The sequence below is a fragment of the Anabrus simplex genome, chromosome 2 (assembly GCF_040414725.1).
Source record: "Anabrus simplex isolate iqAnaSimp1 chromosome 2, ASM4041472v1, whole genome shotgun sequence".
Lineage (NCBI taxonomy): Eukaryota > Metazoa > Arthropoda > Insecta > Orthoptera > Tettigoniidae > Anabrus > Anabrus simplex.
In genome coordinates this window covers 735,159,240-735,171,908 of record NC_090266.1, presented here as the reverse complement: position 1 = coordinate 735,171,908, position 12,669 = coordinate 735,159,240, and the positions used below count along the sequence as shown (strand labels likewise).

The following is a 12,669-nucleotide window of genomic DNA, read 5'->3' as shown; positions in this document are numbered from 1 at the left end:
TTTTTCTGTTCAGTTTCAGTTTCCCAACACAATCTGTTGAATGATGATGTTTTAGAGGCCTCGCTAATTCTGGACTGATGTAGTAATTGTCCATCCGTAAGGTGAGTCCGCGGCCTAACAAAGGTTCTAAGAATTTCAAGACAATTGTTGCAGTTTTCGGGGTTTCTGGTGTGATAAGAGTTGATTCACTGAGAGTTCCTTTCCTTGTGTATGCAAGAAAACACCACAAATAACCAGTACTTGACCCACATAATTTGAATGTTTTTATACCAAATTTTGAGGCCTTTAGTGGCAAGTATTGCCGAAACGAGAGGCGCCCTTTCCACAGAGTCAAACTTTCATCAGTAGCACTATTTTCCTGTGGTAAGTACAGGGACTGAAATTTGTTGTTCAAATGACACAGAATAGGATTTATTTTGAACAGTTTTGGAGGCCCTTGGTATGTAAACAAGCTGTTATTGTCTATAAAATGCAAACACCTACAGATCATTTCAAACGTGTCCCTACTTATGACATCTGAAAATCCAGGTGTTGATATGACACTGCTCTTCGAAACATAAGACCAAGATGTTGGCTGTTGTACAATGCGCATCAGCAGAAATAAACCTAACACAGTATAAAATTCATTTACTGTGACAGGTGTCCGGAATCGAATGGGTGACCGAAACGAAAAAAGATTTCCCCAAGCATTTTGATATTGCTCCGCATACCTGTTAGTTTCTTTCACAGTTAACTCTACTACACTACTGTCAAAGAACTTTTCAAAACATTCAACGATTTCGCTGATATTTTCAGCACCACCTCTTGGTCCGAATTCACTGTTGAAAACTTCCCTTTGACCTGTATAATTATCCATAGCCTCCCACACGAAATTTCCAAGTACTGGTTTCTCCTTATCCTCACTCTCATCATTTACCACTGCATCCACCACAGCCACATCATCTATTTCATTGTCACTGCTGCTAATACTGTCATTACTACTACTGATTAAACTCTCATCTGAATTATACAATATTTCAAGCATGTTGCTGTCCGTCAAACCACGGCTGGAGGTAGCCATTGAGCGTGGCGCGTCACACGGACTGATGAAGCTGCAGTGAGACCGAAAGCAGCAGGACGAAACTGAATGAGGGGAATAACATTTATGACGAAACAAACCAACTCGATACATATTTCAGATAAAAGGTCGAGACATCATCTTTCAAATGAGATATATACCATGCACAACTGGTTCTCGTATTGTATGACAGAAAGCAGCACTAACTGATGCCTACACAGAGTGCTTGTGGAAAGTTATGAAAATATTACAAGCAAAGAAATGAAGACAAATATAATAAATAAACCGCACTGTCAATGTACAAATAGAGCAAAGAACATCATGCAAAAAGACAAACTTCTCAGATCATCATTTCTATATTTTATTCTGTGGGAAAGAATGAAGCAAACAAACTTAAAAAATTCAAATAAAAAAAACAGATTAGTGCTCAGAGTTACTTGACAAATATTTATCCTTGCAAAAACAACTACATTATAACGATCTTCAATTCTTATTTTACAACATTGATAAACCTCAAAATTTCTTCTTGGAAACTAAAGTTTGCATATCCATAACTCCAAAACTCTTGGCGCTATAGCCATAAATGCGAAACCATGTATGGATCTATACCACGTATAGAGGTTGGCGGCAGGGGAAGAAAAGAGGGTCTGTACTACGTATAGAGGTCGGCGCTGATGGGTTAAACAATTTTTGTTGCCCTTGTCTCAAATAAAACCACAATAATTTAATTACAATACAAATTATAAAAACAGTACACATGCTTTTCATCATTTTTGTTTTAAAAATCTACATTTTATATAAAAGAGTCTGGCAATATGTGCGCCAATTTTTAAAAAAATGTTGGTAGCTTGACACATGTCTTCTTTAAAAAAATCTTGCAAAGTTTAAGGATCACTGGAATAAGGTTGCTTTTGTTGTATGGAAGAGGGGTCTTCTCACGGTTATCTCTGATGAAAACTTGGACCTTATTTGTCATTGTAGAATGAAATGTGTAGCACATACAGTAGTGTTATTAGAAGTCTAAAAGAAGAAAAAACTAAATGAAGAAAATGTATGAATTCAGAAATAGATATTAATTGGAAGATAGATTGGTCTGACTCACCCCCTAACTTCCTCTCGTGCAGCTAACTCTCTTTAGGTGATGTGCCCTGTCTTACTGGCTATTGCTGTTTGTCTTATGTTGTATCTTTGTTTTACAATGCACAGAGGAGAATGAACAGGGGAGGGGTGGGACTGCGGCAGTCGGGGAGGCATACTTGTTAGTGGACGAGACGATTGGAGGTAGGGGTTTGTTTACTGTTTGAAATATATTTCTGTTTATCCCCAATAACTGGAGGAAATGTGGGATTTGATCGCAAAGTGGTTTTTTTTAAAGTTCTCGATCGTGTCATTCAAATTCTGATTACTGTTAAAAAATTGATCCAGAAATATGTAGGTGTTTTCTAACGCATTCATTAGTCCGCCTAAATGGATATCTCTCTCTCTCTCAATCAAATTTTAGTATGGTATAACTACTTTATCACTATGATAAGACAAGAGCTCTCTCAACAGCAGACTATTCTCAAGCGTGTCCAACGACTGACTTTTTCCTTCAAATTATTATCGACCTGTAGGTTTGAATAATTGTTTTACATTATCATGATAATTTCTTGTACATTATAATTTAATTTTCCTATTGTAATTTCAGCTTGTGAATGTAACCCTGATGGCTCGGCAATGCTTCAGTGTGACCGGACAACTGGAAAGTGTGTTTGTGTGGAAGGTATTGGTGGCGATAAGTGTGATGAGTGTGCTCGTGGCTACCTTGGAGAGTCACCTTATTGTGATGCGTGTGGGGAGTGTTTTGACAACTGGGACAAAATCCTCAATGATCTTGAAGGTAAGACAAAATATGGTTCTATTTTTCTCCATATATACAGTAATGCATTTTTCCTTGTCATTGAACGTTGTTTAGCTTTCAGTATGCTTGCCTGATTGAGTTACCAATATTTAATTGCTGAAATAGTTTCAAAGGTTCATAGAATCTAACAAGGCTTTAATTCTAAATACAGTGTAGATTATTATAAATAACTAGCTGATGTACCCGTGCTTCGCTACGGGATTCTCAGAAAGACTGATTTGTGGTTTTCCTAACCAAAGTCAACATAGGTCATTACAAAAACGTCAGTAGGAATGTAGCGATTAAAAGCAATGTTATCACATAAAATACTCGATCAAATGAAAAACTACACATTTTCTCACTTTTAACGAACAGTACTACGGTGCCGATCTAACAGTCCAAAGTTCCAGAGCTGGAATGACCAGGCCGCAGGCAGCCATAAACACTCCTCTGCCAATATTCCGTTAAATATGCACACTTCTCATTCCAATCAGTGCCTCAGGGTAGGGACTGATAGCTCAAATGCTATGATGAACCAGCGTGTTACGTGCCAGTAGTATCAGTAAATTTATGAAACAGAGGAACGGCATGTTAAAGAAGAAAGTTACCCAATTCCACAGCTACTTCTCTCCAATATTTAGGCAGACTGTTATACTCGTGCGACTGGGCCAGTTGGCCGTGTGGTTAGGGGCGCGCAGCTGTGAGCTTGCATCCAGGAGATAGTGGATTCGAACCCCACTCTTCGCAGCACTGAAAATGTTATTCCGTGGGTTCCCATTTTCACACCTGGCAAGGAGAAGAAAAAAAAAAAAAAACAACCAACTTGGTATGCAGCAGTAACCCTATCTATCGGAGATGAGTGGCAACAGAAAACAAAGCACATCACAACAAACAGTGGTCAATGTAATGTTATTGTTGATCAATTTTATGACCTTTCTATATAGTAAGCCTTCACATTTAGTTTTCTTTCAACTCTGTGATATTAGGGCATCTTATAAAATTATTTATAACGTAGACTCTAATTCCTTATTCTCCGACTTTACATACCGACTTTCATTAAATCCTCTTTACCCATTTTCTCGTGACTCTGTGCTGATAAGGACTTAGTAACAAAAATCCAAATTCATGAATATCTATGATCATAGCTGCTATGGTAACAATGTATAATATATACATGATCGGAAATATAATACTACATAACTAAAATGTTATGTAGTCTTTATCGATACGACCACTAATAACACAATTATTTGGGAATTAAATTTTAGGCCTACCCCTAAACTACCATTTCATTCAGCGTGAATAAAATTATTTATAGCCTAGATTATAGCAACTTATTCCTCGACTTTGTATACCGATTTTCATTAAGATAGGACCACTAATAACATAAATATTTGACAATTCCATTGTAGGCCTTCCCCTAAACTATAATTTTTCTCAGCGTGAATACAGTTATGTATGACCTAGATTGTAGCGACATATTCCTCGACTTCCCCTACCAATTTTCGTTAAGATACGACTATTAATAACAAATATTTAAGAATTAAATTTTAGGCCTTCCCAGAAAACTACCATTTCACTCAGCGTGAGTAAAATTATTTATGGCCTAGATTATAGCGACTTATTCCCCGACTTTGTATATCGATCTTCATTAAGATATGTCCACTAATAACTTAAATATTTGAGAATTAAATTTTAGGCCTTCCCCTAAGCTACCATTTCAGTCAGCGTGAATAAAATTATTTATGGCCTAGATTGTAGCGACTTATTACCCGACTTTGTATACCGATTTCCATTAAACTCTCTTCAGCCGTTTCCTCGTGATGCGTGTACATACAGGCAGGCAGGCAGACAGACAGACAGATAGACAGACAGACAGACAGACAGACAGACAGAAATTACAGAAAAGTAAAAAAGTGCATTTCCTTGTTACTGTGGGCACGACTGATACATAAATACCATCCTTTTAAAATTCTGAGCAGTGTGCAGACAAAACTCTTATTTTATATATATATATATGGATAATTTGATGATGAAATTTTGTTATGAATAATATTAGAATTAATTCCCTAGTTCTGATGAGGATTGACAGTTGAAATATGTAACGCCCCTTCCCCCGTGATGTAAGATTGTAGTGTTCTTCTTTTCCTACTGCTTTTCCAACATTTGTGGGGTCGCAGGTGCGAACTGCGTCGCACGTGTGGATTTGGCCCTGTTTTATGGCAGGATGCCCTTCCTGACGCCAGCCCTGTATGGAGGGATGTAATCATTATTGTGTGTTTCTGTGGTGGTTGGTTGTGTGGTATGTTGTCTGAATATGAAGAGGAAAGTGTGGGGACAAACACAAACACCCAATTCCCTGGCCAGAAGAATTAATTAGAGGCGATTAAAATCCCCCCGACCCAGCTGGGGATGTAAGATTTTAGTGTATATCCTCTAATATGTGTTCTCCTCCAGACACTCATAACTTGTGTTTTTTAATTTTATCTCTCATACTCTCGCACTTCGTAATTTTCATTATGGTACTTTTACTTTGGATATAAGGCCATTTTATCTAGCTTCTTTTACAATGGACTTGTGGCACTTTCTTATTTGGACTAGTACCATGCTTTCGGTTTTAGGAAACTTTAAAATGATAATTTATACAGTATATCTCATAAAACTTAACATGTTATAGAAGTGAAAAATGGTATTTTTTATCTCTGTTAAAAATAAAGAAACATGTATTTTTAGTTTTCGGAAATACCAGTTGGGCGTAGTGGGGGGGGGGGGGGGGTTAAAATGACTGAAAATGGTGTTGAATTCTTTTAATTAGGCTACTGATATCTCAGAAATGAAGATGTTACAGACATGAAATTTGATATTTGGTATCTGCTTTAAAAGTAAAGAAACACGTATTCTCGGAAAATCCAATGAGCGGCAGGGGGGGGGGGGGGGTGAGAGGGTGAAAGAATTGAAAAATAAATGACTTAATTGTATGAGAATACTTACATCTAATAAAAACTAAAGTTTTACAGACATGAAAATTAGTATTTGAATCGCCCTTAAAAACAAAGAAAACCCCGTTTTGGGGGGGAAATCATCTTGAGGGGCGGGAGTGAAAAGGAGTTGAATTCCTTTCATGAGGACAAATAAATCAAAAACCGAAGAAGTTAGAGTCGTGATAATTGGTATTTAGAAGATCCCTTATTATTAAAGAAACAAGTCTCTTTTTTGCCGGAAAATTCACTTGAGGGGGGGGGGGGGGGGTGAAAGGAAGTGAAAAAAAAAAAGTGAATTATTTTATGGGGATACTTATATCTCTAAACTGAAGGTAATATACATGAACATTGGTGTTTGGAATCTCCTTTAAACATAAAGAAACACACCTTCTTTTAATTTTTTTGGCAGGGGGGGGGGTGATAAACTTAACGGCAGTGAGTTGTAAAAGGAGGTGAGACTAATTGATTTTACTGTTCATAATGTACTTATAAGGAGCCTCCGTTGCTCAGGCACCAGCGCCCCGGCCTCTCACTGCTGGGTTCCATGGTTCAAATCCCGATCACTCCATGCGACATTCGTGCTGGACAAAACGGAGGCGGGACAGGTTTTTCTCCGGATACTCCGGTTTTCCTTGTCATCATTCATTCCAGAAACACTGTCCAGTATCATTTCATTTCATTTGTCATTCATTAATCATTGCCCCAGAGGAGTGTGACTGGCTTTGGCAGCCGGCACAGTTCCTATTGTCGCCGCTAGATGGGGGCTTTATTATTTCCATTCCTGACCCTGTCGAATGACTGGAAACAGGCTGTAGATTTTCGATGTACTTATTCTAATCATAAACCGATCATTTTTAATCTTTCCTGGGTTCGTTTTCAAGAGCCATCTTTTCCTTCGGAGAACGTTCTTAGATTACAGTAGATTCTCCTGGCCTATAAATAAAAGTTTAAACACATTTAAAATAAACGATAGGAATGAGATTGTCCGTCCAATTGTTCACGTCTATAATAAGGTCAATAATGCATGAAAGTATGTCATTCGTATTACCAGAAATCCCGCACACTTGCCTACATGCAACAATGGTGCTGGTCACATTGTCAACAATGACAATAACAGCAGATGTAATTTACCACCAAGTAGCAGTCTTGCATCTTGCTGTGGGGTCCAGAGCATCTATTATTATTATTATTATAATAACCTAAATCCAACTGTTATCACCCACCCTAATAATAATAATAATAATAATAATAATAATAATAATAATAATAAGAATAATAAGACCGGGCGAGTTGGCCATGCGTGTAGAGGCGCGCGGCTGTGAGCTTGGATCCGGGAGATAGTAGGTTCGAATCCCACTATCGGCAGCCCTGAAGATGGTTTTCCGTGGTTTCCCATTTTCACACCAGGCAAATGCTGGGGCTGTACCTTAATTAAGGCCACGGCCGCTTCCTTCCAACTCCTAGGCCTTTCCTATCCCATCGTCGCCATAAGACCTATCTGTGTCGGTGCGACGTAAAGCCCCTAGCAAAAAAAAAAATAATAATAATAATAATGTTCTGGACCATCGTCAAATGTGCGGACCGCGCTGGAAACGGGTCCTGGCCGGGTAATGACTAAGAATGCAGTCTGGCCGTGGGTTCAGTACCTCCAAGGCACCCAAGACGACATCACGCCCGATCTCCTTAAGGATTTGACTCATATTAAAAATTCTTATAGGAAAAGATGGCAAAGATTTAGGGACCCAACTGACCGGGTGAAATACCCGGATCTAGCCCGGGAAGTACGAAATCGATTGCTGGAAAGAAAGATTCAAAAATGGGAGGAAACTTGCCGTAATCTATTAGAAAACGAGTCAGATCACGAATTTTGGCGGATTCTCACAGAAAATGAGTCAGATCGCGAATTTCAGCAGATTATATAAAAACAATAAGCATTCAATTATAAATTTCAGTATAATACCGTAGCGAAGCATGGGTATCTTGCTAGTTCGCAATAAGAGAACTGGCATTAAAGGTTTTCAATTATTATGAGATGTAAAGAAAATTGAAAAGAAACTGCATAAAAGTAATGCGTTTTATTTTCATCGCGTGTATCGTGATTGAAATTTTTGATGCCATGATGTATAGTATGAGCATGTCCAGTTCCGTGGCTAAATTGGTAGCGTGCTGGCCTTCGATCCATGGGGTCCCGGTAGGATGGGTGATTTAAACCTTCCTCTTTATCCGATGGTTCAAGGGGCTTGGTGTGTCTGCCGTCTTCACCATTAGAATTCATCATGGGTAGGGCCGCATTTTCATAGTGGTGCTGGTCGCCTATCAGGCATCAACTCGAAAGATCTACACCAGGCCTCTCCAGAGGCCACATGCCATTATTATTATTATTATTATTATTATTATTATTATTACTCGGATGTTTAAGACCTAAAAATAGCCCAAATAAGCAAGCAAATATGACCTCAAAAATGAGGAAATATGACTTCAAAATTGACAAAATATGACGTAAAAATGACAAAATATGACCCGAAAATGATTAATCAAAATATGGGCATTTTGAAATAAATTATAAACCAGAACTGTAATTTTTTTTGTTGTTGTTGCTATTTGTTATACGTCACACCGACACAGATAGGTCTAATGGTGACGATGGTACAGGAAAGGCCTAGGAATGGGAAGGAAGCGGCCGTGGCCTTTATTAAGGTACAGCCCCAGCATTTGCCTGGTGTGAAAATGAGAAACAACGGAAAACCGTCTTCAAGGAACAGTAATTCCTCTGATACAAATTTGTTAACTAAATTCTTTATTCTTACTTTAATATTAGTTTTCTGAATATACATGTGCAGCAGTTATTCACAGTCTATTATCCTTGATTCACTTATCAAACTTTTGTGAACTAAGTTCGCTAAGATTATCAGATCACACAACATTGTAAAAGTTCATGTTTGCACCCTGCATTGGTGGTTTGAAATACGAGAAAATTAGAAATCATTCCATTAAAAAAATATATATATGTATTGGAATGTTTAAGCCCAGATTTCATTAACATTATTTGCATAGATATTTGGCTGTTCCACTATCATACTCATAATTCACATGTAAGAAAATAATTGAAATATTGTCACAGGATCTAAACATTTTCTCGCAGCTTCTTGTGGCCCATAATTTCCTGTAAACGCTTTTGTTAACAGTAGAAGCTTTTCACCACACACACAAGTGAAGACATTTAAACATACAATAAGACTTCCTAAGAGAGCTACAGCATTGCCTACGAATGTAAGCACTAAAACTATTTACAACATTGGGCTCTAACAAGAACATATACATGCAAGATGCATACATTAATTTCTATGAAATGATTTAGCTCTATACCTATGTACCTGAATTATAATGTATAACCATTTTACATTCAACATGCCCAATTTGGACACTTAGACATGATGCTTCCCTATGGCATCTCCTTTTAGAAAAGGGCATAACAATTAATGCTTGACACAAATGTAAAGGTATTCATGTACAGCCAATGATGACTGTTTAAAAGTCAAAACCAGTCTTGTAAGCTAATTCTTACAATAATAAAATTGTATTGATAAGGTGGAACCTTTTCTTGTCTATACATACCTCTAAGATCAGATGTAAAGTCAGGATTGCTTCACATGTTCCTACATTTCTTCTGAAGCCAAATTGATCTCCTCCCAACTCAGCTTCAACTTGTTTTTCTATTCTTCTGTAAATAATACATGTTATAATTTTGCAGGCATGAGAAACTAAACTAATGGTGCGGTAGTTTTCACACCTGTCAGCACTGGCTTTCTTGGGAATAGGTATAACAACATTCTGCCGAAAACTGGATGGGACTTCTCCTGTCTCATACATCTTGCACACTAAATGAAATAACCTTGCCATGCTGGTTTCTCCTAAGGCAGTCGGTAATTCAGAGGTGAATGTCATCAATTCCAGGTGCCTTGTTCCTATTTAGGTCGCTCACAGCTCTGTCAAACTCTGATCTCAAAATTGGGTCTCCCATTTCATCAGCATTAACAGCCTCTTCTTGTTCGAGAACCAAATTATCTACATCTTTACCTTGATACAACTGTTGGATATGTTCCTGCCATCTTTCTGCTTTGTCTTCTTACCCTAGAAGTGGCTTTCCATCTGAGCTCTTAATATTCATACACCTAGATTTCCTTTCTCCAAAGGTTTCCTTGATTTTCCTGTATGCAGCATCTACCTTTCATAGGACCATACAACCTTCGACATCCTTGCACTACTCCTTCAGCCATTCTTCCTTAGCTACCTTGCACTTTCCATCCACTTCATTCTTTAATTGCATGTATTCTTTTCTGCCCTGTTCATTTCTAGCATTCTTGTATTTTCATCGTTCAACAATCAGGTCTAGTATCTCCTGAGTTATCCACTGATTCTTAGTTGATCTTTTCTTCCTTCCTAACATTTCTTCAGCAGCCCTACTGACTTCATTTTTCATGACTATCCACTCTTTCTCTATTGTGTTTCCTTCAGCCTTTTCATTTAGTCCTTGTGCAACATGTTCCTTGAAACAATCCCTCACACTCTTTTCTTTCTTTCTTTCTTTCTTTCTTTCTTTCTTTCTTTCTTTCTTTCTTTCAACTTGTCTAGATCCCATCTTTTTGCATTCTTTCCTTTCTTCAATTTCTTCAGCTTCAGATGGCATTTCATGACCAACAAGTTGTGGTCAGAGTCCACGTCTGCTCCTGGGAAAGTTTTGCAATCCAACACCTGGTTTCTGAATCTCTTCCTAATCATAATGAAGTCTATTTGATACCTTCCTGTGTCTCCAGGTCTCATCCACGTATACAGCCGTCGTTTGTGGTGTTTGAACCAAGTATTGGCAAGGACTAAATTATGATCAGTGCAGAATTCAACCAGCCGACTTCCTCTTTCGTTCCTTTGTCACAATCCGAATTCTCGTACTGTATTACCTTCTCTTCCTTGGCCTACCACTGCATTCCAGTCTCCCATCACAATTAGATTCTCGTCACCTTTAAACCTTTAAACCATAGTGGTCAATTATATTAGGTCCGTATTGACTCAAAATTAATTACACATTCATTTATCGAAACATCTTTAAATATGAGGTTCCACCTTGTCAGTGCTATTAACAGTGTTTTATGTTACTAATGGCCACACATTTTTCAAGAACTTAGAATGTTCTTTTCTTCAGCGGCATGTTAATCACCAATATTCTCTCGGACTTGTTACATCATAAAAAAAGCAATTGTTAATGTGTACTTAACACATTAAAATAATTATAGAAATTTATAATAAATGTTGAATAGTTCTTAGTTATATGATTTAAGAAAAACATTAAATATGTCACTTTATAAAATATACACCTGTAATTCTGATCTCAGAATATTGTTACAAACCAAAAACACATAGTAAAAATTGTTTTTCTTAAGGGTCTGCATCTGTATTAAAATTCTAAATTAATGTATCAAAAGATGAGTATTAGCAGCTCATACTGTTGACCCTCTCAGTCATTAATTACTTCATGGTCCTTTGCAATCTTTGCCTGGTTCTAAAACACATAAAGAACAGAAAAAACTTAATTCAAGAATCTTACTACTGAAAAAAATTAAATATTCAAAATTCAAATGCTACTAGAAACTTACTGAGAAAGCTGCTTGTCAAGTACTTGAAAAAACCAACAATTCCTTGACCTTTATCAGTTAGGAGATCATGCAAGCCAGATAGACGTATCCTTCTCCTTTAAAACAAGAAAACAAATCAAAATTAGAATCATCTTACGATAAAATGAAAAGATGATTTGATTCTATTCTATTGATCCTATTAGTGAATATTTTACTCACTTAATGGTTGAAATGTCCGACTCGTTGGCTGAATGGTCAGCATACTGGCCTTCGGTTCAGAGGGTCCCGGGTTCGATTCCTGGCCGGGTTGGGGATTTTAACCTTCTTTGGTTAATTCCAATGGCTTGGGGGCTGGGTGTTTGTACTGTCCCCAACATCCCTGCAACTCACACACCACACATAACACTATCCTTGACCACAGTAACACGCAGTTACCTACACATGGCACCCACCCTCATCGGAGGGTCTGCCTTACAAGGGCTGCACTCGGCTAGAAGTAGCCACATAAAATTATTATTATAATGGTTCAAATGTTTGCCAAACAGATAAAAACTTGTCGGGTACCAGCACCTTTGCTGCCAATTGACTGCTGGGAAGCAAGCGTGCGGCGGGAAAGTTATTGCTACTAGTTACATAATTTGTGTTAAAAGGGGGATTGGGTCAAGACTTTGGCTACATTAATTGTTCTTTCTTTCTTTCTTTCTTGCTTTCTTCTCTTCTTCCTTATGTATTTATCTGCTAATTTATACAGTACGTACTTCTCGTTCATCGGCTCATTTAAATTTAGTTCCCTACAACTTTTTGGGCCAAATAGATCCATATTCTTCCCAAAATATCCATAAGTCTTCCTTTCATTACTGTGTGTAGTATCTTCAGATCTTTCTCTATGTCTGTAAATTTATTTTGCATATAATTTGCCAAGAATCTCCTATGCTTAACTGCATTTACATGCTCTTTATATCTAATTTCTAACCTTTGCAAATTTAATATCATTATCTACATCATTAACAAATTTTAATAGTTTACCTGGAACTAGTTTCCATTCATCCACAATAACAAATACATCATCCACATTTCTCAGCCATATAATCAAACCTTTTATTTTATCTGCTATTTTACTATTTT

The 12,669-nt window shown here is 37.4% G+C and overlaps 1 protein-coding gene across 3 annotated transcripts in view; it reads left to right on the top strand.

The window, feature by feature from the left end:
- Window positions 1-12,669, top strand: part of LanB1 (laminin subunit beta-1) — a 584,100-nt gene that overhangs the window by 476,883 nt on the left and 94,548 nt on the right. For all 3 annotated transcript variants that reach the window (XM_067141389.2, XM_067141390.2, XM_067141391.2), the window contains exon 24: window positions 2,745-2,936. In XM_067141389.2, coding sequence (XP_066997490.2) covers window positions 2,745-2,936 — 192 coding nt within the window. The remainder of the gene's footprint in view (window positions 1-2,744; window positions 2,937-12,669) is intronic.